We start from the raw sequence: 19,462 nt of genomic DNA, 5'->3' as shown, positions 1-19,462 counted from the left end.
CCAAGACACACCAGAGCACCCCAGGAACCTTTCTTGCTGTTTCCTTTTTTTTTTCTTCTTTCCCGATTTGCCTTTGCTACGACATCGCTGCGCCGCGGAGAGAAACAACCCCGCGACGACAGGTTACGTGATACGATACTACACAAAATGGACGGCGTTTTTTCGGCTTCATTGATAGACTTTGGTTGGTGGAAGCACTGAGTGTGCTGGCAGTGAATGGGATTTCTTGTAGGACCTGGACCTGCCTGTGATCAGACAGCCACAAGCTAACACCCTGGTAGATATTGAGATGGCGAACTGGCAACAGGTTGGAAACCTGACAGCAGTGGGGGAACACTACGATTGCTTCATTCCGTTTTGATACTATAAATCAATAACAAGAGCTACGTCTCTTTTACCAAGGGATGAATTGTGGCGACCATGTCAGTTATGACGATAACCGCCAGTGTCCGTGGCGTTATGGGTAATCTGATAAGGCTATGATGTCGTGATCAGATTTTTCGACCGTGGGTTGTTCACTGGGAACCACATCCAAGCCACTGCAAGGTTGTGCACAAGAGGAAGCTGTTACATGAAGACCATAACCAGTACAGGATCAGTCAAGGCTTGTACACTTCTTCTGTCGTGCAGAAAATCATAGAATGGATGTGAATGTGCGGCGATCGTTCCAAGAAGTTGAGGCCCAATGTCTGAAAAGGTCTGTCAGTGGTGATATTACTTTTATAAGATGAACTGACAGACTAGTTCTCAACAACAAATCGGACCATATCAGTTCAATCGGGTATGGTGTAGCGGTAACATCGTTGACTCTCACTTCTCAGGAGTGACTGCTCTCTCAACAGCCCCGGGTTCGACTCCCGGTATCCGAGTCTCCTATATCTTTTTTTCCTTGCGAAAAATTCTTTCTTTTTGTTTTTCCCCAGGTGGGGCCTGCAGTGCATGTGATAGCCCCACCAGACTTTGTCTCAGGACCCTTTCTTTTCAGAAATAGCAACCCTTTTCAACCGCAATGTTAAAACCGAGAACACCATGGATTCATGTCTAAAAGCAAAATAGTTAAATTAGCAATTAAAAAGTATGAATTGAAAAATTTTGCTTTTGTAGCAATATCATTTGAATCAGACCCCTTCAAGACTAACTGAACTTGCCATTACTGTTCCCGCAATTGCTTCTATGCTTCAAAGTTGTTAGGATATCGATAAGCCCTCCATGATCGCTTATGACGTCAGTCCTCGTCGCTTCCACCTGCTCAGTCTCCCAAGCCCGGAACTTTGCCCGCCGCCGCGTCCTCCGCACACAGTACTGTCAGACTGACGAACGAGTGTTGTCAAACTCCCCTCCCCTCCTTCCCATTGCCCTACATACAAGTAATGGACTCGAACAAGCAGCCGTTCATTTCTGCTTTTTCTCCTCCTTTCTTCTTCCCTCTCTCACATCTCACCTTCTCCCAACCAGCAGAAAAGAGATCAGATGCCAACTGGCAACACCAAGAAAGTCGTCAAGAAACCAGGTCAAGAAGACAACCTTACCCACCAATCACCAACACCCATATCTCCTCCCCCTTCCCAAAACCAACCACAAGCCAACAAAATGGAACGAGGCTCAGTGGACCCCCAAAAGACAACCAAAATGGCCCAAGAAACCATGGGCCAAGCCACCGAGCAAGCTTCAAGCACAGCCTCGGGCATGACCGACACCGTCGCGGGCGCCGCCAAGCCCGTCACCTCGACGCTCGGCAACACGCTCGGCGGCGTGGCTAACACCCTCGGCGGCACCGTGGGCGCGGCTACTCGGGGTCTGGGGGAGACGGTCAATAGCGCGCTTCCGGGCGGTATGGGAAGGCCCGTGGGGGATGCGGTGTCGAATATTGGGAGTGGAGTGGAGAGGGGCGTGAAGGAGGTGGGGAGGGGGGTGAAGGATGCGGGGGAGATGAAGAGGAGTGAGGAGTGATGAATGAGGTGTGTGTCGTGGAAGGAGTTGAGTGAGTGGGTGAGGCGGAAAGGAAGGAGTCTATGCGTTGAGGGCAGGGTAGGAAAATTCAAAAAGTGGGAAGGCAGTGTTTGGTGAGTTAGGTGTATGATAAGGTGTTTTTTTGGAAGTTTTGTGTTTATAGGATCGGTTATGAATGGTATCAAGGGAATGAATGGGTTGGAACTTTTCTTTAATCGGTCTTCGCCTCAGTTGTTCACTTCTCACATAAAACGATAATGAGACTTTTAAGTGCACACAAACGCCGATCTCATTCTTTTCCCAACGAACCATGAAACAGAACCCCAACGCCTCGTGATCATCATGATGCCTCTATATCCAAACCACTTTTTACCATCCAAACTTCTCAACCGCTATCCTCACATCCAGTCCCTCACCAATCACATCAGCACAAGTATTTCTCACCGTCCTGTTCAATCCATCCGGACCCGACACCACCACCGCGGACTCCAGCCCATCGCTCGCCGCATCCAAGATCCACCCTTTCACAATCCCCGCCACATCCGGCCTCCCCGCCTCCTCCGTCGGCTCCGGAATCACCAAGTCCAATCCCAGCGCGACCAACTCATCAAACTGCTCCTGCGGTATCCAATTCCTATGCGACCTCGAATGCGTCACCCAGAGCATGTGGACTCTCTGCTTCTGCCTCGTCAACGATCCTCTTCTCACCATCTTATCCTCCTCTTCCTCATCCAAATCTACATCCTCGTCCTCCTCCTCCCCGTCCGATAGTACCTCCTGTGGTTGTTGTTGAAGCAAAGCCCAAACCAAAGGAAACGTAACCGCAATCCCACTGCCTCCCGCCACCAAAACGGCACTCCCCGACGCCCGAAGCATATCCAACGCGTGCGAAGAGCCGTAGGGTCCGTCTAGTTGGACGGATACGCGGCTATGGCCCGCTTGAGCGTGGCGGAGGAGGTCGGACGTGAAACCGGAGTAGGAGCGGATGAGGAGGTTGAACCATGCGTGGGTGGGTTGCTGTTGCTGTTGCTGTTCGCCTGAGGTGGTAGAGTGGGAGATATGGGAGATAACGGGGGCGGCAGACGCAATGGTGAACGGGTGGGCTTGAAACGCGTGGGAACTGCCTAGGGAGGGGACGGTGAGGAAGACGTGGTCGGTGGGGTGCCAGCCGTTGAGGATGGATTTGTTTGAGTTCCAGAACTTCCTCCAGGGTTGTTGACTGCCGCTGGATTGAGCAGCACGTGGGATGATGTCCCAGTCTGCTGAGAGTAGAAAGGTCTGGCCGTCTTCCAACACTTCCAGGTCGGCGGTGACGGTGGCCCGCTTAAAGCGCAGTCGCCAGACGAGCCGGTCGAGTACAAAGATGGCGAGTGACAAGCTGACATAAGGCCGGCTGGTGTCGAAGTGGAACCAGAGAAACACGAGCGCGGCGATCTGGAGCAAGACGTGTGAGGCGAGGAAGAGCTCGTACCAGCGCTGCCGGAAACTTCCCAGGGAAGTGAAGTAGATCAGCTCAAACGACGTGAAAGCGCCCAGACCGCAGAGGATAAGCGGATGTGTGAAGTACGCCCACGCGGTCTTGGACGCCAACATCCAGTCCTCGGCCAGGACGAACTGCCAGGTGACCATGCTGCTGAAGTGCACCAGCGCCATGAAGCACATCATCTCGCCGACGCGGCGGTGGAAGATGTTGAGCGCTTCGTACGAGTAGCCGGTCAGTAACCGGAGGGGCTGGTTCTTGGCGCTCAGGAGGTAGAGGAGGGGGAGGTTGACGATGATCATGAAGCCCATTTTGTCGCCGAAGACAAAGAAGAAGTCCCAGCGGAGCGGGATGAGAAGCATCTGGAAGAAGACATTCAACAAAATCCAGAAAGTGATGAAGACGGAGGTGCCGTTGCTGGGGAGGGTGCGGTTGATGATGGGGATGGGTGGCGGTTGACGGGCGAGCCAGGAGGAGACAGTGTTGAAGATGGACGGCTTGCGGTCGAGACGGGTTGAGTTGATGGTGAGGCTGGATGTGCGCCCCCTCAGGAGTGGTGATCGTTCGACATCAACGAGGTTGTCTTTCCAGTCGCCGGTGGGCGTGGATGTGCCGGGGCTGGACCGGCTAGATGATGCTGGCGAGGAAGGCGTTTGTGTCGTTCTTGTCGTCGTCCTCGTTGTGTGGGCTGAGTCTGATTTTGTCCCCCTTATCCTAGCCAACCACTTTCGTCGGTCATGTCTGGATTCGCGCCAGTGCCAAATGGCGAAGACGAGGATGGTGAAGAGGACGGCAATGTTGTAGCAGCTGGCAATGAAGCGTGCGTCGTACATAGCCTGGACAAGCTTCAAGAGGTATTCGAGCTTATCTGGGGGGAGCAAGTCAAGGGGGTCGCCGCCCTCTTCACTGCTGTTCAGGACATCTCTGACTGCCAATATCGACGACGAGGTTGAAGATACAGCGGATATGGTGTTGCGCAGAGCGTCCCGCGCCCATGCGCCCTTTTGCACGTAGTCCATGAGCTGGGGATGAGAACCAGCTCAATGGTGTTTCTGTCTTGAAGCAGATGCAAGGTGACAAGCCAGAGGAGCTCGGATGAAAGGCTGTGAAAACGGGATGGGAAAGACGGACCACCGGACGTGGGAGGCAAGGGCGATGACGGGATCTTATCTGATCATCTGATATCTAGCGCACATTTTAGCGTGAGTCTACCTGTGGGGTGCTGTGGAGCCTTGTAAGCGAACCGCCTCTTGTCAGATTGGCACCACTACACCAAACTGGCAAAACTGGAGCTCCGAACTTATCGGAGTAGTAGCTCAATCAGCCAACCTATAATCTGACACCTCTTGGCGTGCGTTAACCGCTGATCAGGCCCTTTTTCGGGCGCTAGAAGCGCTACACAAAAAGGGGCCCATCATGCTCAGATACGTCCGCAGTGGGAGAATATTCTGTGAAGGGAAACATCAGAACAACATCTCGTCTTCGTCTCCTCAAATGCTTTCTTTCCGATTCTCTTTCAACGCCTTCGCTCTTCTCCATTTCAGCCCTCGCTTCTCAATGAGCATGGAAAGCGGCAAAGCCATCAGCATGATGATGGCAAAAACTCCGAAACACCATCCGGAGCCAGCTGCATCTGCCAACGGTTGTTGTGAGGCAATTGCGGCACCTGCTCCTAGGCATCGAACCAAGTTATATGATGCCTGAACGGTAGCGGAAGTATTGGGGTTGAGGTCCGTTAGGAGTGTTCCGCAGAGCTGTCAGAGGGAGTCAGTCTACAATCTCTAGGCGATTATGTTGTCGCTATGGTGGAGAAGCCTTACCGTGAAGATGCTCGATGTTGCGGCGCCTGTCAGGAACTGAAGGACGAGTGGCACTGCGAGGTGCTGAGGCCGTGAAAAGAAAGATTAGCATGGTTTTTGGAGATATTGCTTGTTATTATTTGCTTAATTCACCGCTTGCTCATTCAGGCTGACACCATAAGCAGCAGATCCGACCGACGAGACGAGGATGAGGGTATAAATCCCGACGAATCGTGCTTTCTCAATGGGAAAGTCGGATATATCCTCGCCCCTTTTATATTGGCCCTCCCTACCGGCCTTGGCAGAGTACTTCTTGATGTTCCTGTCGAGGAACTTGCCTAGCAGCATATGTCAGACATCGATCATCTCTCATGATACCCCAGTTGAAGCCCAAAAAGGACGGACTCAGGGGCTTCACGCTTACCAGTGGTATACGATGCGAGTGCGCCGCCCACGCCCGATGGAAGATAGATCAGCCCAGCCTGGAGATAATCCAGGTCGTATATATCGATGCACTGAGCGGCCAATGACGTCTGCAATGTCATTTTGACCGCGTATGTGATCGACCCGATCAGAATCACGACCAGGTTACCCTTGAGGAACAGCATCGGTATGCATGTGAAGGGGTTCGGGATATGGCACTTCTTCGCCTTCTTGGTTTCTGTGAGTTGCACAACTTGAGCTTCCACATGCCCATCATTATTTGCATGCCTGACTCTTCGCTTTCGGGAAAACGTCTCGAAGAGGCTCTTGTGGATGTCTCTTGGCGGGATGCTACCATTTCCAACGACCTTTCTCTGGGTCTCCGGCATCAGCAGGATGACAAGGACCAGATATGTTCCGGTCATGATGACCAGAAACCAAAAGATCCATCGCCAGCCGAGCTTCTGGGCAAGCACGCCGGCGATGACCGGACCGAAGCTAGGGGCGGCGTTGGTACTACAAAGAACACGTTCATCAGCGCTCAGACGGACATGTTAACATCGTGATGATGGGAACGAACAACAATATCAGCGAGCCCACAAAGGAACCACGCTCCGCGACAGTCGTTATATCAGCAATGATTCCATATGCAGCCCCGTAGGATCCTATTTCGTCAGCATCGTTACTAACCAACTGTATACCCGGTGATCACTCACCAGAAGCCCCAGCACTTTGAACCATCCTCAACACGAATAACGCAGCATAAGAGTTCTGCAACGCCAGCCCGACATTGGACGCCGCAACCAAAATGAACATGAGGATATACGCCGGCCTTCGTCCTCCTTGATCAGCAATATCTCCCATGAACGCCGGCGCGATGCCTGCAACGATCAGATAAGAGGTGACCGTGAGGTTGATCAGCGAGACGGATACACCCAGATCATTTGCCATTGGAACCAGAGCCGGGAAGTAGATGTAGCTGCTCAGCGTCGAAAACATGGCCCCGAAGGAGGCAGTGTAGCTGATCCATTTTTTCTCGGCTGTAGTGAACACGGAAAACGGGGGTGATAGTTCTGTTGAGGATAGTTTTGGAAGAGCTCCTGCTGTGGTGGCTTCGTCCTTCTCGGGAGAGCCAGGGTCTACCACCGGGTTATAGACTGCGACGCTGGCTATTATCTCCAGACACTCATTGACGGTAGTCAAAGGCGGTTTTGTTCCGAGTGGTGGCGTCGACATCTTCGTTTGCTAGCGGCGTCGATCCGTTCCCAGATCTGAGACGATTTCGTGGCGGCCGGTGTAGAGGCAATGGTCAAGTCAAGATGGACCGGCGAGAAAACCTGCAATTGTCGACTCGGGGAGACATTGTGAACACTGCGACCTTGAGCGGGGCAGCGGAGGTATATTCTTGCCCCAGGAGCGGGATAGGAAAAGCGGTAGGTACTTAGGCCGGACTTGGATGAAAGCAAACTGGGTTGTCCGACCTCGCCGGCACCACCACGGGAGGTTCCCGTCTGTACGGGCGGTTGTTACAAAGATGAAGTTGATTAGCTGGAGGCTTCCGATGTTCTAATGGCTAGTCGAGGGAGTCGCGGCCGAGTGGTCTTTGGGTACAGGTATAACCAGACATTCCGAGGCGAATGCCATTGCTCAAAGCAGAAACAGCTGGTAGTTGTGAGGAATCGGTCTAGGCCATCTGGTTTCGCCCAACAAGGTGACTCCCAACAATGTTTGCTTTCGGCACCAACAAGAAGATGGAGATGGTGCTGGGGACTGAGTGACGTTCGAACCAACTGTTAGTATATATGCATCCTGACACTCTCACACTAACATCTGCAAAGTAGAGGCAAACAGGGGCATTGCGGGGTACAGGACACAACCACATGTTGACATGCAATGAACCTACCAACTTCAAGCTCCTTCCTCCCTGACATCGAATTCCTCCAACAACTCTCCCATTTACTTTTGGAAAGAGCGAAGTCAACAGACTACCATGACATAACAACTTTAGGACGCCGGGAGGGAAACGGGAGCTACACGAAATGGCAGCAACACGTTATTCCTGCCCTGAAATATATCTCCCAACTTCTCTGGCACCACGGCCGCCCTCATTCGATGTCGGGATTGTCGGCCCTGCACAGTAGACTACAAATATACCATGCAAGGAAGCGACCCCAACCCCAACTGGGCCTTCGACCCGAGCCGCCCAGCGGTTGCTACAGTGCGGCTTCTTGAAGGGATACCGAACGGATAGGCGTCGGCGACTATTGATTGAGGGGACGCGGGGTGAATGGAAGCTGTTGGTGATGTGTGGCACGGTATCGGAACTCCACGAGCACAATTGGGACCAACGAGATCAAGAGGACACTGCCCAAAGACTGTTCAAGCCGACATACCAACCCCATCCTTCGAACTCCTCACTGGCTTCGAATCTTGTCTATACAACGTCATGGGCGATTCAATAGACATTTCGTCCTCATCTGGACCCATCACAGCAAAAGAACTCGACAGCAAAGGACGTACAACACCAACAGCATGAGGGATAGCGCGCAACTTAACGGTGGCAGCGCTTGACCCGGCAGTCATAACAGGTGCGCATCACGAGAGAAGGGCCGTTGGGAAAGGTCAAAGACACCGCCTGAGGACCAACTGACGAGATATCAGCGCTTCCACCCAACAGCCAAGTTGTATCAGTCAAAGAAATGGTTGGCAAGAGCTCTTGGGCGACAACATCGAGGATCACGATTCGCTTGCCAGATGGGACGAAAGCATACCTGTTTCAGAAGGTTGTCTGGTCCACTACCCGCTTCCTCTCCAGACGCTGACATAGCGATGCATAGGCAGCTTGCGGGAAGACAGCGGGAGCAATAATGAAGGGAAGCTTCGAAGCCGACATGGCTCTCTTTGCCTTCATCCCGACACGCGTTCCTCGTCCGATCGCACAAGGGGCATATGTCAACTCACCGAACACGCACTTCTACCTGTCCGAGTTTATCAAGATGCGGGATAACAAGCTCCCTTGCCCTTCTTCCTGGGCCGCTGCTGTATCTGATCTACACCTGAACAGCATGGGTTGGTCACCGACTGGGAAATTTGGTTTACCAACGACCACACATCTGGCCGATGTCCCCGTCGACAACAGCTGGAATGCTTCGTGGGAGAGCTTCTGGACCCAGCAAATGAAGAGCCTGTTCAACCAAGAAGAGAGAGTTAATGGCCGCAACGAGGAGGTATCCGTCCTTCGGACAGCATACCTAGAGAAGGTGATTCCCAGATACTTAAGGCCTCTGGAAGTTGATGGAAGGTCCATTACTCCTTGTCTCATCCACTCTGACCTTTGGCCGGGAAACATCAAGCCAAGGGCAGACACTGACGAGCTGTGTATGTTTGACGCTTGCGCTTATTGGGGCCATAATGAAGGTATGTGGTTGATACTGCAGCTCCACGGATCAAGGAACTGACAGACACCGTAGCCGATCTAGCTATCTGTAGGAACCCTCGCTACAAACTTGGCTATCCGTGTGTACACGAGTATCAAAAGAGGGTGCCTGTCTCCGAACCTGAGGCCGATTTCGACGCTAGAAACGCCGTATACGCCCTCAAGTATCACGTCTTGCTGTCAGCCATGCACAGGAACAAGATATTCAGAGACGTCTTGATAGCTGAGCTACAGTCCTTGGTCGACCGCCTTGATTATGACACGGAACCAGATCACGACCAGCCGTAACGCCTCTAGCAGAAACGACTACCATACAAGTACAAAACGGTTGCGAGTTGACTGGCACAGTAGCCGACGAACAAACATAAGCCTTCTCATATTCGCATATGGTTTTCTTGTCTGCTATGTCAATCAGCAAAATACGAGCAACGGGACGGGGCCTTTGAGGGAACATATGGAGGCAGGTTGCGAGCCAGACATCCTTTTCGGCCATGTCGCCCCATGTTTGAATACCGAATGTTTCTATTCTCGTTTCGACAAGAGTTATCTGGTGGTGTTGAGTCGTGTCAGGGTCCAAATGCCTGAAGCTCGCTTGCCCGGGTGTCATTGGTGGCAAACGTCAACCACACCAACAATTGCTTCTCAACCACTACAGACCCCTGTACCGCCGGCAATCCAGACTATGACGTACGCCTGGCGCTTCACCAAGGGTCGATTGGTAGGGTCCTTCCTATGTCTCAGCGGTCGATCCTGAAACCATCAACCTGAAAGGTTGACCTTTCCTTGTCGGAAGTGGTTTGTAGCGATACATAACATGGGACATATCATGGCATTGTTGGCCTCATGTAATGGTTAGGCGTCAAAAAAGATGATCACTCACAAGGATGACGATGCTGCCGCTCCCTTTAACAACACCTTTAGCATTGAATATAATGTCGACAGTGTCCCAACATGCGTCGCGCTTCCGTCTTGAGCCAGCTTTGTCCAACACAGTTCTGGGTCATAACCGCAGTGTCAACGTCCTTGGTGTGGTTCATCCACTGAATGGGGACATCTAATTACGTTTACTACTGAGCACTTATATCTGTCGTCGTCAACGTTTCCCTTGCAAACCTCCCTTTCCACCAGCAGAAAACCAACACCATAGGCCGTGATCATGCGACATCCTTCGACGTTTGTACCCATAATAGCCTCCATAGTAGCCTTTGTGCTAGTATTACTGGCCCTTATTGCCGGTTCTAGCAAAGGCTTCATGGAGAGCTACGATATCGTCACAGCAAGTTAACCCCTATATCTGTGGTACTTCCAGATATCTAACAATTTCCAGTTCAACACGTCAACTCTTGGACAGAACCTTATCAACCAACAACTTAGCGGTGACCAGTCTGGCTCAGCAGCAGATGGAGTATGTGAAAAGCTGGGTTTTCTCAGCAAGGCCTGCGAAGACGCTACGGGCGCCGTCGGAGACGCAAAAGACGATCTGTTGAACGCCCTAGGCGATATTGAGAACGACATAGCGGACCAGCTAGCGGAAAAGCTGGGCATCCACGAGTTCTACTCTCTCCATGCTAGAACAGTTTGTGAGGGCGAGTATAGCCCTAGCCCAACAGCCAAGGGTGCCGGTAGGACTGTTGCTAAGTGCATCAAGACCTTCCCCAACGGTAAGTGCTTGGTTTCACGTAGCCAAACAACCTGCCTTGCATATACTAACGCGCACTCACAGGCTTCAACGTATCCGACATCCTCGACAAAGAACTCCGCGTCGGCCCCTTCAAGCTCACCCTCGAAGACATCGGCTTCAACGACGAAGTCCAAAACGCCTTCGACACACTGAACCGCGTCATCAAAGCCTTCGCCATCATCCTCATCATCGATGTTGCTCTCACCGGCCTCTCCATGCTCGCCTCCCTCCTCGCCATCTTCTTCCTCAACAGCAAGGAACGGCCCACCCTCATCATCAACGCCGTTCTCTCGAGCATCGCTTTCACCCTCGTTCTCATCACCGGTATCCTCGCCACTGTCGGGTCCCGGATCGCTGCCTCGAAGGCGAACAAGTACGGGGAGGATATTGGGTTGAGCGCCAAGGCGGGAACCAAGTATACGATCCTCATTTGGGTGGCGGTTGGGTTTTCGTTGATCACTTTTGTGGGGTGGGTGTTTCAGGCGCTGAGGTATAGGAATGGGAAGACGATGGGTCACCGACATCATGGGGCGAGAAATAAGGGGTATAGGGACTCGGAGGAGAGTGCGGCGAACTCGGATAGGCCGGTTTGGAATAATAGAGGTATGAGGGAGGTGCAGTTTGCGAGGACTAGGTAGAGTGGAAGAGGATCAGCTAGGCTCAGCTGTCTTTGTTGCTAGGTGAGAGGTCTCGGCGGGATGAAGTTGGTCATTTACGTGACGGAACACATACAAGTGGAGGATTATACCCATGAATTATAGCGGGCGTTTTGGTTTTCATCCCTTTTTCGAGCACTAATGCTTTTTAATAGAGATGTCTGTTCAAGAGAAAGAAAAAGCACGGTCCATTGGCAAAAGTTTGGTTAACGAAATAATGGAAGGAACTATCCCCCATACACCCCGCGACAAAGACCCTCCACACTCTAAAGCTCATCCTTCACTCCTTCTTCCTCCTTCCCATTCCCCTCTCCCTCCTCCCTCTTCTCCCCTCTCCCCTTCCTCACCTCCCAAGCCCAATGCTCCCCCGGCTTCTCCGCCAACGTCCTCATAGCCACCACATCCCCCGCGCTCTCACCCAACTCCATCGCCATTGCATCCGCCGCCAGCCGCGCAAACTCTCTCGCCTTCTCCTCCACCCCAAACATAGCATAAATCAGCGCCGCCTTGGTATACGCATGACCGATATAGGTCTCCAGCCTTTCTTCTCTATACAACTTCACCAGTCTTTCACCCATCTCCGTCGTCAAATCTCCGCCGCCCACGGCCTTGTCTAGTTCCTCTTCCAAGTCTTTGATGGCCTGAATGCGCGCGTCGGACGCGGCGGACTCTGAGGGAGGGAGGGAACATTGGGAACAGGTGCAGTTGAAACCCCAGTCGGACAAACGCTCCTGGCGGGAGTGGCGAGGGAGGAGGCCGTCGATGTAAGAGATTGTGAGTTCTTCTCCCGGGGAGATGGGGCGAACGGCGGTGGTAGTGTGGGTGATGTTTTCGATTCGGGAGTTGAGGCTGTAATGTGTTTGTCAGCTCCCAACTTGGTGGTACACGTACAGAGAACGGAGAAAGAGGGGACTCACTTCGGTCTACAATCATGATTCAACCTGCTCACCTCCGGAAAAACACCAAGATGGCCGGAATAGGGATTTTTTCCGTTGATGAACATGCGGAAGGCGTTTCGGTCGATCTTGGTGTTAGATGTCTTTGCCGTATTGAGCCATGAAGGCTTCCCGTCGGGAGGTGGGGAGCTGGTTGACAGCATCTTGGTAGAAGGACTTCCGGTCGGACGGGGAAAGGTCGATGTGTGGCCCGAATTGGACGACCAAGATGGGAGTGTACTGCATGACTACTTCGCCTCGGTGGATGGTTCGGTTGGCGATCAGGCCAATGCCCTTGCCGGGGATTTCACGGACTTCGAAGGGAGGAGGTTTGGAGTTGGTTTTGGTGAGGGTGGAGAAGGAGTTGAGGATATCGATGTTTCCGGGAGTGCTAATGAGAACGAGGCCATCGCCGATGGTGGGGTTGGCAAAGTTGCAGTATTCTTTGATGCATTGGCTGACTGTCCATGGTGCTGGGACTTGAATATCATCAGGTGCCGTCTTGATCTCTGATGCTGAGATGACTGCGGTTGATATGGCCGACCAGAGGGCAAGGGACCGCATTGTTTTGGACTTTGAGCTGAGTTCTGTTAGCATGATTCATGAGGTTTAGCGACCGAGAACACTCACCGATCCTCCGCTTCGGAGATGAAATGGAGTCAAACGGAGTGGGATAATATCTAGAAAACTGGCATGAGCTCTCACGGTTTATATCTAGACCCTTTGTGTGAGCTCAAGCACCGCTGAAGAAGACTTGGAACGTGTTCACTTGTCTACTTGACATTTGCCTAAAAGGACCATCCTCCGCCAAGGCCGTTACCAAGGACCATGGTGTCACCTATACGAAGCGAGTATTATGCTGTATCATTGGCCTAGCATGTCTGAGTCGAAGTGCGGTCCTAAAGCGGGATAGATTTACCTTGTTGTTTTGGGAAACCGAAGTCATTCCATGATGGTCATTGTACCCCTGACCCATCATTCGCCAACCCCTGAATTTTTAGTTCCTGATTAGGATTGAGTAAACAAAAAAGAACCACGCTCGTAAACCATTCCCCTAGAGGTAAATGACAAGAACTGTTGATATGGGGTTTTGGGTGGTCACTGCCCATTTTGAGTGGTCAATCTAGTATAAAAAGAGGAAACAGCGATGGAAGAGAAAGGAGCGCACAGGAAAGTTTACCTTGTGTCTTCCGGAGCTCTTCCAATGCATCTCTCCAATCCATCTACCCTACCCACCCCTCATCCTCCCCATTAGCAAACTCCATCACCGTCCCCAACACCGTCCCCGTCGCCGACACAGGTACCGCGGCCAGAGCCAACGGCCCCGCCGCAGTCATACCCGTACTCATCCCCCTACTCCTCCCCCTCCCCTCCTTCCTCTCCACCCTCGCCCTCTCATGCCTCCACTTCACACCCCCGGGAACCGGCTCCCCACTCCGCCAACAATTCGCCTCCAAGTACTTCGTCAGGCTGAAACACAAGTCACACCTATTCTCATCCGGCCGTTCGCAGTGTTCACAGCAATTATACCCAACCACTTTCCTTTTCACATGCGAATCCTGCGCCGACGGGTGTTCCTTCAGCAAATTCAACTCCCAGTTTCCGCACTGGCAGCAGGAGAGGAACCAATCGTCGAAGCGCCCCGGTAGCAAGTTGAACCCTTCGAGGGTCTCGACCATGACCCGCTTGGAGTTGTAGAGAACGGTGTCACGCGGGGCGAGGTAGCCGCAGCCTAGGTCGCAGAGTTCGACTGGCATGACCTCGCCCTGCTCGGCGGCGGTGAAGGGTGGTTCAAGGCGCAAATGAAGTGGTCGCTCGACCCAGTGCGTTTTGGATTTAAAGTAAGGGCAGTCGTGATACCAGTAGGCGCCCTGGACGTCTTCGGAGCGCGGGGGAAGCGGGCGCAAGGGACCGCGGATGCCGGCTTTCCAGCGGTGGTTGGAGATCAGAGCGGCGACGCGGAGTTGGGGGCGTTCTTCGGGGTCTTCGTGGGCGGGCGGCTGGGGAGCGGAACCGAGCTTGGCGGCGCGGAGGAAGGGGTTGTCGGGGATGATGAGCTCGGTGGAGGGGAGGGCGTAGTTGGGGATGATGGCCATGGTGCGTGTGGTGGTGAAGCTGGTGGGGGACGGTGACAGTGACACGGCGGTATTAGAGATGACTGGGATTGGGCGTCAGAACCTCCAAGGATGGGGGCCTTCGGGTACGGCTGAGCGTGTGATTAGAGCCATGGTGTGTTTTCCCCTTGGAAGTCAAAGTTTTGTGTTGTAAGTTGACTTGATGAACGAAAGGGGCGGGAGCAGCCGGGGGGGCATATGAACTGTCAGAAGTTTTGGGTTTGCGGACGGACAAGAACTAGCGTTGGATTAACCGGCCGGTTGCTCCTAGTTACCCGAAACGTGGTAGAGGGATCATATAAACACGTATAGCCACAAACGAGAAGCAAGAAGCGTTGGGTAACCGTGACTGTACGCCTCTTTTTCATCTCGGCGATCCAGTAAAGAGAGGCGTGGACGTGCTACTGACGTTTCCTCTGTTGGACTTTAATGTTTGTAGACCACGCCATCGGGTCGCACCGACGGAACCCAAGTCACCCTTCGGTTCCTTACTGCCGAAGCTCTGTGGTACCCTGGCACAATATCACACATAAAGTTCCAGGCATGATACAGGCATTTATATAGAACAAGATATCCGCATCTCCCAACAAGCTTGTCCGAAAATGGACTAACAAGTGACACAAGAAAGAGTGTTTAACGTGCGCCTAGACAGGTATCTGTGTTTTTGTCACGTTGCTCTGTCTTTCAGCTGGGTTTGTTTGTTTTCCTTTGCCTCAGTCATTCTCCGTCTGACCACGACAAAGTTGCCTTTGCCGGAAATCGTGGACAATGGATACCCGAGAAACCAATCGTGGCAATCTCCAGGGACAATGGAAGGGGATAGTCGTGTTCAGAAGGTGTTCGATTTAAGTTTAACAGGAATTCAATGCTTACAAGATATGTAGAGGTACGTCCAATTGCCCCCATTCGGTCCTACCACCTCCCAACTCCATCAGCTCTCACTGACCAAGAGCATCCACATCCTCCGAAAACCCCGTCACCATGGTATATCCAAACCTGGCTGCCTTCACACATCGCTCCGCCAGCTCCTGATGACCCAAAGCAGCATACGCCTCCGCCAACCTCTTCAACGAAGCAACCACATGGACCGCCATCAAGCTCACCTCACCGCTCGTCGTATAAATCTCCCTCGGATCCCAATCGACCGTCAACTTGGCCGGATCCTCATCCCTCGGCACCGCATTAAACCCAAAGTTCCTCAAAACCTTCAACGAATACTTGACCACCTTCCCCCACTGCTTCTTGGCCCTGTGTGCATCCACCAGCCAATTACACGGATAAACCAACGTCAACCTCGGCAGTGCCTCATACACCTCGTTCTCATGCAATTCCTCCAACTGCCTCATCATCCTATCAACCGTCCTGATCGTCGCATCGGGGAAGACGATCGTCCCCTTGCCATTACTACTCGGCTTCTTATCCAGGAACTTTTCCAGACTTAACATCGCCTCCTTCTTCTTCTTCAGTTTATCCCCATCACTCTTTCGTTCACCCTCACACAACCCACACCGACACTCGAACCCCCACCCCTCCTCAAACTCCCTGTTGCGCACATCCACCAGCGTCTTGACGGGTACATACTGCTGGAACAGCTCTTGGCCCTCTTGCACGTCGCGCGTAGCGCGGCAGATGAGCATGTCACCGACAAACGAGCGCATAGTGTTGGGCACGCAGCTGTGGTTCATCAGGCTCGAGTGCGCCCATAGTCCTTTGGCAGCCATGATGCGCGCCGCCGAGTTGTAAGTGGGTTTGGTGTCGTCGTAGGTGGACAAGAAGGGGGCGGAGAAGCAGTTCGTGGTGCGGATGCCTTCGATCATGAAGACGTCTACTATGGGGACGCCGTCGACGATTGTCCCTTCCAGACCGGTGTGCTTGTACCTGTCCAAAAGGTCGGAGCCGGGAAACAGCTTGAGCACGGTATCAGCCAGCGAGGGGTTATCGCACAACTGGCGGACCATGAGCGTGTACAGCGCCGCGGAGGCGCGGGCGGGGTCGTACTGGTTGGGCATCAGCGTGGCTTTTTCGACATAGACCAAATCGCCGGCTTTGAGCGGATGAGTGGCGAAGAGGCCGCGGCCGTGGAAGCCGGAGTCGGCGACGCGGGTGTTGCGAAGGAAGGAGCCGGCGTCGATGTGCACGGATGTAGGGGAAAGAGAGGCGTGCATGGCTGCGAAGTCGTAAGCCCCTTCTTCTTCTTCCTTGACGCGGGCTAGCACCCGCTCGTATTCCTTCTGCACCCCGCCGGCGCCCTTGGCGTTCGGCTTGAGCGCTTCTTCGAAGTACGACTTGCTGATGGCGTACTCGCACAGACTGTAGGCGGCGCGGCCGGCGTTGTAGTAGGCTTTCCAGTCTGTAGAGGCGCCGGTTCGGGAGGCGAGGGCGTCGGATTTTGCGGCGTCGTAGCGGCCTAGGAGGAGGTTGACGCCGGCGCGTTTGGTGTAGACGGGGGCTTTGGCGGAGTCGTCTTCTAAGCCTTCTAGTGCTTCTGTGTAGCTATTTCAGGTCTCGTGTAAGTTGAAGGACTCGGTATCACTGATGAGGGTTCACTCACCAAAATACAGACGTAGGGAAATCCCGTTCCAAGAATGCCTGATCACCCGCCGTCCTCCACTCCGCCGCTGACTTTAGTAGCGGCCCCAGCCTCAACGGTTCTGGGATGATGGAATCTGTAAACCTCAGCAGAATGACATCTGACGGATGATCGACGCAGATCATGAAATCGTTCTCCGCGCCATTCTGGACGTAATAAGGCTCCTTGATGGCAACGATACACCCCTCGGGAACTCCCGACAGGATTGCTGAGTCGCCTTGGTTGTAGATGGCGAGCTTGTCGACATTGCCCCACTGGTCCTCGACAATACTGACAGCACCGGCGCCAATGTAGGGCGGGCTGACTACTTTGACGATGAGACCCTTGCCTCGGTGATGTGTTTCTACGCTAAGTTCACTTAGTGAGATCTGGATATGGTGTTAGTCAGATCTTATCAAAAGAACATAACTTGTGTGCAACGACATACGATCTCGAGATCTCTGATAGACTTGGTAGAAGCAGGGTATGCTTCCGCTAGGTTTGGCTGCTTCACTGCCCTGGGGCCATTGGGAGTTTGGGTAGCGTTTTGTTTCTTGATGTGTCCCTCATGTGTCTTGAAAAGCTGCTCCTTCGTGAGCTTCTTGGTTGGGATTGTCCCTGCGAGTGAACTCTTCTGAGGAGCGGAAGTGATGGTCTTTTGCTTGGCGGCGACTGCCATCTTGAACAGAGATTAGGGTATGGATGAAAACAATGGGGGTATATTGGAAGGCAAAGAGGCTTGATGATTCAGCTAGGTCTACAATATCAAGAAACATGAAGCTTATAACAAGATCAACAACTGTCCGTTCACAGTCATGCGCTCAGACTGTTGTTGAATGGTCCCTGAATTTAAGAAAAGGTGGCATTCTCGGAGGGCAAGCAGCCGCGTATACTGTATTCGACTTAGCGGGATTATACATATTAGCCGGGGGTCCGGTGCCTTTGTGAAGATGTCAGATGTGGTGTTGCCGGTCCGGGGGAGGGGCCGAATGCGACGCCAATCGGAGTGCCTGGCCGCAGTAGTTGCAGCTGGTCAAGGAATTGTTGTCAGATGTGACGGTGCAGAATTGATTGATTGAAGAGTGTGTGTAACTGACTCGCCTAGAAGGTATGGGGGGTGCTGGGGTAACCTAGATATGCCCAGAAATTAGGTAATATTAGGTGGCTAGAGCGCTAACCTCTATATAGTATAGCTAAAACTACTCTTGAATTTAATATACCCCTTTATTTGCAGACCTTCTAAATAGGGTAAAAGTGAAGCTATTTATAAAATTTCTCTTCTAGTACGTTAATTTCTCTAGCCGAATTATGAATATCTTTTAGAATATTATGTGGAATTTTTTTATTTATTTTTATTTCTTTACGAATTAGTATATTCGTTATTCCTATTAATTCCCGGAATCTTTTGTAATCTAATTGTCCTAGAACTTTCGTTAATCTATTGGCTAGTATTTTCTTTGTCTTTAAATATTTAATTTCAATCCTTCCCTCTATAATTTCATATTTTGATTGGTACCCAGAGATATTAATGTACTTTAGTTTAGTTATTAGCTTCACTACTTCAATAATTAATATACGAATTGTTTATATATTACTATAACCGATTATAAGTATATCTTTATCAAAGGGAATATTAATTTCTTTATATAGATGTATAACAGCGATAGTTTCCTTAGTAGCGTTTGAAATTGATAATAATTCTACTTTTATTATTGAAGTAAATAACGTTTTTTATTTAGTTATACCCTAATAAACTAAATTACTAAAGAGTTTAATTGTAGATTTATACGAATTCTTTCGATTTAGAGAATTATCGGCGTGTAATATATTTAAAGCAATTTCGAATTTTATTAATTTATTATAATAATGAGAGAGATTGAAGTAGTATTAAAGGTAGTATAAAATTTCATTAGTAGCCTTACAATATTAAGGATTGAGATTATAATTATAGTGAATTAGTCAGTTGGCAGCGAAGGTAATATTAAGCTGGGTAATTACGGCGGTGTATATTATAGAGTTAATAACGACCTAATATTCCCGGATTTTATTAAAAGAGGCTACGCTATTATAAAGTATGAGCTTTTTGTCATTTATTAGAATGAAGGCGAAAGTGTAGGGATTTTTAATTAATTTAGTAATTTTATAAATATATTCCTGTTAGAATAATTAAATATAGTTTACCTTTCTGTTTCGAATAATTTCGATTATTAAAAATTATTAAAGGTTATTATTATTAATAAATTTATACTTTTCTTCTAATTTCTTCGTAACGTAGGTAATTTTATCATATTATAATTTATCGAAGGCGAAAATAATGTTGTTAATATAGTAGAGAATTAGGATTTTATTGCGTTTGAGGATATATAGGTCTTTAAATAATGGTTTGAACCTTAGGTTTTCGAAAGTCCTATTGAATTTT

General features: G+C 51.1%; 6 protein-coding genes and 1 non-coding gene across 7 annotated transcripts; 4 read left to right on the top strand and 3 right to left on the bottom strand.

Annotated features, from left to right (window-relative positions):
- The first annotated feature begins 777 nt into the window (after positions 1 to 777).
- B0H65DRAFT_t53 lies at positions 778 to 869 on the top strand. The gene has a single exon. It is a non-coding gene; the product is annotated as a tRNA-Glu (tRNA).
- Positions 870 to 1,590: 721 nt separating this feature from the next.
- B0H65DRAFT_417858 (uncharacterized protein) lies at positions 1,591 to 1,950 on the top strand (the record flags this gene model as incomplete). The annotated part of the gene is made up of 1 exon (XM_062824113.1): positions 1,591 to 1,950. The coding sequence occupies one exon, from the start codon at positions 1,591 to 1,593 to the stop codon at positions 1,948 to 1,950; it is 360 nt and encodes a 119-aa protein (XP_062686980.1).
- Positions 1,951 to 2,319: 369 nt separating this feature from the next.
- Positions 2,320 to 6,651, bottom strand: B0H65DRAFT_416826 (MFS general substrate transporter; the record flags this gene model as incomplete). Its single annotated transcript, XM_062824057.1, has 8 exons — positions 2,320 to 4,431; positions 4,904 to 4,910; positions 4,952 to 5,184; positions 5,251 to 5,313; positions 5,383 to 5,567; positions 5,654 to 6,168; positions 6,233 to 6,317; positions 6,369 to 6,651. 8 exons carry the CDS (start codon positions 6,649 to 6,651, stop codon positions 2,320 to 2,322), a joined length of 3,483 nt encoding a protein of 1,160 aa, XP_062686979.1.
- Positions 6,652 to 8,081: 1,430 nt separating this feature from the next.
- B0H65DRAFT_52728 (Fructosamine/Ketosamine-3-kinase) lies at positions 8,082 to 9,810 on the top strand. The gene is made up of 4 exons (XM_062828873.1): positions 8,082 to 8,240; positions 8,314 to 8,435; positions 8,490 to 9,069; positions 9,123 to 9,810. Exons 2-4 carry the CDS (start codon positions 8,352 to 8,354, stop codon positions 9,374 to 9,376), a joined length of 918 nt encoding a protein of 305 aa, XP_062686978.1. The 5' UTR covers positions 8,082 to 8,240; positions 8,314 to 8,351; the 3' UTR covers positions 9,377 to 9,810.
- On the top strand, positions 9,811 to 11,459 carry B0H65DRAFT_52724 (actin cortical patch SUR7/pH-response regulator pali). The gene is made up of 3 exons (XM_062828872.1): positions 9,811 to 10,364; positions 10,416 to 10,749; positions 10,812 to 11,459. The coding sequence occupies exons 1-3, from the start codon at positions 10,245 to 10,247 to the stop codon at positions 11,405 to 11,407; spliced, it is 1,050 nt and encodes a 349-aa protein (XP_062686977.1). The 5' UTR covers positions 9,811 to 10,244; the 3' UTR covers positions 11,408 to 11,459.
- Positions 11,460 to 13,350: 1,891 nt separating this feature from the next.
- On the bottom strand, positions 13,351 to 14,893 carry B0H65DRAFT_452509 (uncharacterized protein). The gene has a single exon (XM_062826105.1). It carries the CDS (start codon positions 14,454 to 14,456, stop codon positions 13,584 to 13,586), a length of 873 nt encoding a protein of 290 aa, XP_062686976.1. The 5' UTR covers positions 14,457 to 14,893; the 3' UTR covers positions 13,351 to 13,583.
- Positions 14,894 to 15,301: 408 nt separating this feature from the next.
- Positions 15,302 to 18,064, bottom strand: B0H65DRAFT_485674 (uncharacterized protein). Its single transcript, XM_062827684.1, has 3 exons — positions 17,492 to 18,064; positions 17,026 to 17,432; positions 15,302 to 16,967 (listed from the first exon to the last, which is right to left on the bottom strand). Exons 1-3 carry the CDS (start codon positions 17,720 to 17,722, stop codon positions 15,413 to 15,415), a joined length of 2,193 nt encoding a protein of 730 aa, XP_062686975.1. The 5' UTR covers positions 17,723 to 18,064; the 3' UTR covers positions 15,302 to 15,412.
- Positions 18,065 to 19,462: the final 1,398 nt, after the last annotated feature.

The sequence above is a fragment of the Neurospora tetraspora genome, assembly GCF_033439725.1.
Source record: "Neurospora tetraspora strain CBS 560.94 chromosome Unknown B0H65scaffold_1, whole genome shotgun sequence".
Taxonomy (NCBI): domain Eukaryota; kingdom Fungi; phylum Ascomycota; class Sordariomycetes; order Sordariales; family Sordariaceae; genus Neurospora; species Neurospora tetraspora.
The sequence above is the reverse complement of the archived record's forward strand: the minus strand, read 5'-3'. Positions and strand labels throughout refer to the sequence as shown.

Bases quoted from the DNA above. Each gene is read 5' to 3' on its own strand.
- B0H65DRAFT_52724 (XM_062828872.1), top strand. From the start codon at position 10,245: ATGCGACATCCTTCGACGTTTGTACCCATAATAGCCTCCATAGTAGCC. The intron at 10,365-10,415 runs GCAAGTTAACCC...AACAATTTCCAG, and splicing joins AGAGCTACGATATCGTCACA to TTCAACACGTCAACTCTTGG. The intron at 10,750-10,811 runs GTAAGTGCTTGG...GCGCACTCACAG, and splicing joins CATCAAGACCTTCCCCAACG to GCTTCAACGTATCCGACATC.
- B0H65DRAFT_52728 (XM_062828873.1), top strand. From the start codon at position 8,352: ATGGTTGGCAAGAGCTCTTGGGCGACAACATCGAGGATCACGATTCGC. The intron at 8,436-8,489 runs GTTGTCTGGTCC...AGCGATGCATAG, and splicing joins AAGCATACCTGTTTCAGAAG to GCAGCTTGCGGGAAGACAGC. The intron at 9,070-9,122 runs GTATGTGGTTGA...CAGACACCGTAG, and splicing joins TTATTGGGGCCATAATGAAG to CCGATCTAGCTATCTGTAGG.
- B0H65DRAFT_485674 (XM_062827684.1), bottom strand. From the start codon at position 17,722: ATGGCAGTCGCCGCCAAGCAAAAGACCATCACTTCCGCTCCTCAGAAG. The intron at 17,433-17,491 runs GTATGTCGTTGC...CACCATATCCAG, and splicing joins CTATCAGAGATCTCGAGATC to ATCTCACTAAGTGAACTTAG. The intron at 16,968-17,025 runs GTGAGTGAACCC...GACCTGAAATAG, and splicing joins TTCCCTACGTCTGTATTTTG to CTACACAGAAGCACTAGAAG.
- B0H65DRAFT_452509 (XM_062826105.1), bottom strand. From the start codon at position 14,456: ATGGCCATCATCCCCAACTACGCCCTCCCCTCCACCGAGCTCATCATC.